At 43.8% G+C, this 5,509-nt stretch overlaps 1 protein-coding gene across 4 annotated transcripts; it reads left to right on the top strand.

Moving 5' to 3' along the window:
- The first annotated feature begins 249 nt into the window (after window positions 1–249).
- Window positions 250–4,765, top strand: LOC136456351 (NAC domain-containing protein 73-like). Of its 4 annotated transcripts, none has more exons than XM_066456180.1 (3): window positions 250–908; window positions 1,024–1,294; window positions 3,789–4,765. In XM_066456180.1, exons 1-3 carry the CDS (start codon window positions 750–752, stop codon window positions 4,370–4,372), a joined length of 1,014 nt encoding a protein of 337 aa, XP_066312277.1. In that variant the 5' UTR covers window positions 250–749; the 3' UTR covers window positions 4,373–4,765. The 4 variants fall into 4 exon arrangements, with proteins under 4 accessions (XP_066312277.1, XP_066312278.1, XP_066312279.1 ...); XM_066456181.1 differs by having other exon boundaries at window positions 252–908; window positions 1,051–1,294; window positions 3,789–4,764; XM_066456182.1 differs by having other exon boundaries at window positions 258–908; window positions 1,093–1,294; window positions 3,789–4,763.
- The last annotated feature ends 744 nt before the right edge of the window (window positions 4,766–5,509 follow it).

The raw sequence follows: 5,509 nt of genomic DNA, 5'->3' as shown, positions 1-5,509 counted from the left end.
CCTGTCCGTGTCCTGCGATCGATTGAGGTACGGTCCATCGTCTCTAGCCCGAACGATCGGTCCTACCAGCTGCGTGCTGCCGGTTTCCTTTTATTTTTAATAGCTGTTGAATTATATTGCCCGGGCGGGCAGCGCGAGCTCATGGTGCACGCATCAGGTACTAGTAGTGGCGATCGATCTTCTTGCAATGGGATGAAATGCAACAACCAAAAAAGTTGGTGACAATTCTATTCTCCTGTACCAGACAGGCAGCGAGAGACGGGGAGGTAGCGCCGCGCACCAAGCGACCGAACTGATCGAGCACACACAGGCCGAGCACGCACGCAGGCGCAGGCAGGCTATAGGGGCCGGCCGGATCGTCGACTGGTCCGTGGTGGTGTGCGTGGTGGCTGCTGGTGCCAGGCGGTAGCTTTTAACAGGGACAAGCTTCCTCCTCCTGCCTGCTTTCTCTCTTTGTTCTCTTCTCGGCCGCTTTGTTCCCTCGCGCCCTCTTCTTTTGCGCGCGCCGCCTGTCATTCCCCTGGGGATCAGCCTTAGCGGCGTTGCCTCATATGGGGGCGAGCTGAGCAAAGCGCGCGGACAACAAGAGGCTTTCGATCTCCCTCTCTCTCTCTCTCTCTCTCTGTTATCTATCCCACTCTACTCCTCGTCACGTACTCCCTTCAGGGCCTTCTTCCCTTCGATCTAATAACGAGGAGAGACTAGGGGGAGAGAGGGCGAGATCGATCGTCTTCAATTCGTCGACGGCCATGACATGGTGCAACAGCTTCAACGACGTGCGTGCCGTGGAGAACAACCTGGCCACCGCCGCGGCCGTGGCCGCCGCCAAGAAACAGCAGCAGGCCTCCTCCCACGTCAACCTTATCAGGACCTGCCCCTCCTGCGGCCACCCCGCGCAGTATGAACAGGTACGCGCCTACACATTCATCATATATACACCCACTTAGCAGATCTCTAGAGCTAGCTACTCTACTATACTATGTCTATATATATATCTTAGAGCATGCATTCATGCATGGTCAGTACTCACACGCACCGAGAATAACACAGTACGCTAGCGATCGATCGAATCGATCGGCCGTCATCAATCAGGTGCAGGCGGCGGCGACGATCCAGGACCTGCCGGGGCTGCCGGCCGGCGTGAAGTTCGATCCGACGGACCAGGAGCTGCTGGAGCACCTGGAGGGGAAGGCGAGGCCGGACGCCCGTAAGTTGCACCCGCTCATCGACGAGTTCATCCCCACCATCGAGGGCGAGAACGGCATCTGCTACACGCATCCGGAGAGGCTTCCTGGTGAGTACCTATAAGCCCGGTTCGTTTGGCTCATAATTCATGACTCAAAGTTCTGTTCACTAATTCGTTGGCTGAAAAAGTACGGTTTATAAGTCAAGTGAAGGCTAGGTACTCACCAGGAAGCGCTAGACTGCTAGACACGCCAACATAAACTGCTGCTGCCTGCCTGCCTGCCCCTACATACTTGCGAAATCGTTCCTTCTTTATGCGTGTATAATTTGGTTATATATTAGTAGTTGCATGCTTGCATTACATCATCAGCTATCAAAAGCGTTTGCTGCAAACGGTCCATCATCGTATCTCCGACCCTGGCCCCCTCGCGAAAAAAAGAAAAGAAAAGAAAATGAAACGGTCCATCTATCAATTCAGAATTTTTTTTGAAAGGTTATCTCTCCAGATTTAGACCAGTCGACGAAGATAGATCCGTCACGGAAGAACCTTGATAAGCTAGCTTATCATAGATTAATGGTTCTTTAATTATTTTTTAGAAAGGCGGCAAGAGCATTTCTTTAAAAAAATCTTCAAACTATATATTGGATAAATCCTTATTTTGGTGTTAGAAAAAGATTACATTCTGTACTGTTTTAGTCGTTTTCAATTTGGTGGTCTTGCTTAATCAATCAAGGCCAGTCCTAGAAATTTAGTGTGCTGCATTGTCTGCACACTCACGTCATATATGTAAAACTACATGTGTGTTTTAATTTGTTACGTATATGTACTTTGTTTATTTGCTTTTGATGGGGATACGTATAAACATCGATAAAGGGTGCCTTTGAAGTAACTTCTTGTCCTACTTGTTGGCATCTAGTTTAGTTGTAGTACCCCTGAAAACGACAGATTTAGATAACGCAACTCCATCAAAGGTCTACGTCACGCAATCAGATCAAAAGGAAGTATAACCTTTGAGAAAGGACTTATATATGAATTTATGATACACATGAGAACTACTATTTTCTCTCCTTAACTTTAAGTTTTCGTTTTTTAACAATTTATCTGAAGCACAATCGAACAGATTATTTCAGGCTAGTTTTTGTATATATGCTATAATGAATTAGTGGATAATGAAATTTAATCAAGATGTTTTTCTCTTTTTTCTTTCGATATTTGTTCTACAATGCAAAGGCACTACTTTACTCTAAAAGGAAAAAAAAAACAAGTATGAATATTAGTAGTAGAGCTAGGCATGTTGTATTTGTTTTGGAGCTAGTAGCTTTTATCATTTGCCCCTAAATTTGAATAAGTGCTTCAAATAGGTTTTTCTTTTTATTCTGACATGTGATTTACGCGGATCAATACTTTATATGGCGATTCGTCTATATCATTTCCTCTGCCCTATCTTTACATCATTGTGATCCAATAGGAAAGATAAATGCCATCAGAGTCTGGGATAGATTTATGGCACACAGCTAACATAATTGCTTATATTTCCTCCATCTATGTTGATTTTCTATACAATAATTATCTAATTACTCTTTTTTTTCATTCATACTCAGATTTTTTCACCTTTTACACTGCACCTCTGCGTATGTGTCTTCAATACATGTTTAGTTAGAACCTTAGCTTGAGTTATATCATGTCTTGTTAAACAACCATTTAGCCTGTCTAAATCACAAAGCAACACCTCTCCTTCACATTAATTTTCGTCTGTGTTGAATAACCAACGAATTAAACAACCATTTAACATGTATAATCATGTTTATTACCTCAGATTCTGTTTAGGTTGATTAGTCTTTCTTTTGGCTTTGATTGTTAAATAGTCAACCATGCATTTAGTAGACTGTTTGTGGGCTAAATGACATGATTGGCCTCCATTTACCATTTCAATGTGATATTTAGGGCATCCGTAATGGCTAACTCATAAGCTAACTCTAAGCAATTTTTTATATTTTAATAGAAGAGAGATAAAAGTTAGCTCTTGCTTAAGGGCACCCGCAATGGGTGACTCATAAGATAGCTCTAAGCATTTTTCTTCATATTTTAATACAAGAGAGAGAAAAGCTAGCTCTTGATCAAGAGCTAGGCTCATACACATATTTCAAAAACATATGAGAGTGTCATGTGGGCCTAATTCTACTATGAGTCATTGCTAAGAGCTAACACTATTAGAAAGGTTGGCTTGGAGCTAGTAACTGACTCTTACTAAATTAATTAATGGCCAGATATTTTTAATGAGAATTTTTTAGATCCATCTCTTTTTAGCATAGATTAACACTTATAACTAGTATAAATAAGATTTTATTTGGACATGAATATTCACTTTTAAGGGTTTTCATTTTTTCTTTATTTGCACCAACCTCAAAAACTAGATCCATCTATTTTTCTATATTTTATTTTGTGAAATATCGCACTGGGAAATACAAAGCTATATATCCTTTAATATTTTATATCTTTGGACAATTGTAACAGGCAGAGAACATATTTTTGTGAAAAGAATGTGACTTGTGCACTTTCATCTCATGACATATTTGAGGAACGTTGTCTTGATGAATTTCAGGTGTCGGCAAGGACGGCCTCATCCGGCACTTCTTCCACCGCCCGTCCAAGGCTTACACGACCGGGACGCGGAAGCGGCGGAAGGTCCACACCGACGAGCAGGGCGGTGAGACGCGGTGGCACAAGACGGGCAAGACCCGGCCAGTCTTCACGAACGGCAAACTCCAGGGCTACAAGAAGATCCTGGTACTCTACACCAACTACGGGAAGCAGCGGAAGCCGGAGAAGACAAACTGGGTGATGCATCAGTACCACCTGGGGTCCGACGAGGAGGAGAAGGACGGCGAGCTCGTCGTCTCCAAGGTGTTCTACCAGACGCAGCCGAGGCAGTGCGGCAGCGGTTCGGCGACGGCCAAGGACGCCGTCCCGCTCGCTGCTGCCAGCGCGGCGACTGATCACCACCACCACCATGACGGTGGCAACAGCATGCTGAAGGCGGCAGGCATCGTAGATTTCTACAGCCCAGCGGCGCTAATCGGCTACAGCCAGGCGGCAGTTCCTAACAACGGGGCGGCTGCTTCTGCTCACCTGATGCCTAACTTTGAGGTGCACACTACAGCGGGGGCGGCTGCATTTGGTCCCTGATCAAGATGTGCAACTGCAACAATTCGACTGATATAGGTTAGAGGGGAGAGTGATGCAGGCAGATAATGCATGGCACCGGAGTTTACTGAACCGTAATGCTGGACAATAAGAGGATCGGAGTACGTGTTGAGTGAGTGGCTGGGCGTACAGATGCTGAAGTGTAGGAATCGATACGACTATACATTGTTCATTAATTGTTACACATATACGTAACTTGACGCTGTCAATTTTTTGTTTAATGATCTGTTGTTCCGTAATAAGAACGGTGGGGTTTTATACTGCATATTAGTTCTTGATTGACTAAAGGACTTGTACATGTATACAAAATCACTGTACATCTTTCTTTTGGAAGAATATATCTGCTGTATAATTTTGTTGATTGTTGCTCAATCGGCCTTAGCTTCCAGCAAAGGAAAATGGAGCTTGTGTGACTTTGATTACATTTATATAGTGCTTATTGGATTTCCTTGCTCTTACGAAAATACTTGGGATTCTCGTTAAGAAAGTCTTACAATCATATATTGATTTTCTGGCCACTGGCCTTCTTGTGCGTCTAAGCTGTATTCTTGTGCGTCTAAGCCTGCTCGCTTGTTGGTTTCAGCCAGTCTAAATCAGTCAGCCAACAGTGTTTTTCTCTCACAACAAACCAGCACCAGCCAGCCTAAATTAACCCAGAAACCAACCAGTGAACAGGCCGTCTATCTGTACTTTGTTTTTATTTTTCTATCTATCATCTAATAACACACGACAAATCTCTTACCATTCTTTTTTTTTTAAAAAAATCTGGCCTTGTCCCCTGAAGCCCCTGGCCATGGATCGCAAAGCATCAAATCTACTTGCATTATTATAGTACATACTGTGGGTTAGAGAGGTCCATGCTGCCCTCGTACATAACCACGTTAGAGAGCTTCACTAGTGCTATAAGAAGTGTTAGAGGGACTAGGTGCACTTGATGGACTATAATTAAGTACTCCTAAGTTACAATATAAACCTAAGTCGTTATGGCTCTAGGCACGGTGCTACGGATGATCGCAAGCATCACTCCTATCTCTCAGAGCATTTTTCAAACCTATTTTAAGTCCCGTCTCAATCAATTTATTTTTTAAACCCTTGACTTATAACCTATTCAACGGGGCT

The sequence above is a fragment of the Miscanthus floridulus genome, chromosome 6 (assembly GCF_019320115.1).
Source record: "Miscanthus floridulus cultivar M001 chromosome 6, ASM1932011v1, whole genome shotgun sequence".
NCBI classification, from domain to species: Eukaryota; Viridiplantae; Streptophyta; class Magnoliopsida; order Poales; family Poaceae; genus Miscanthus; species Miscanthus floridulus.
This window is presented reverse-complemented; position numbering and strand designations above follow the sequence as displayed.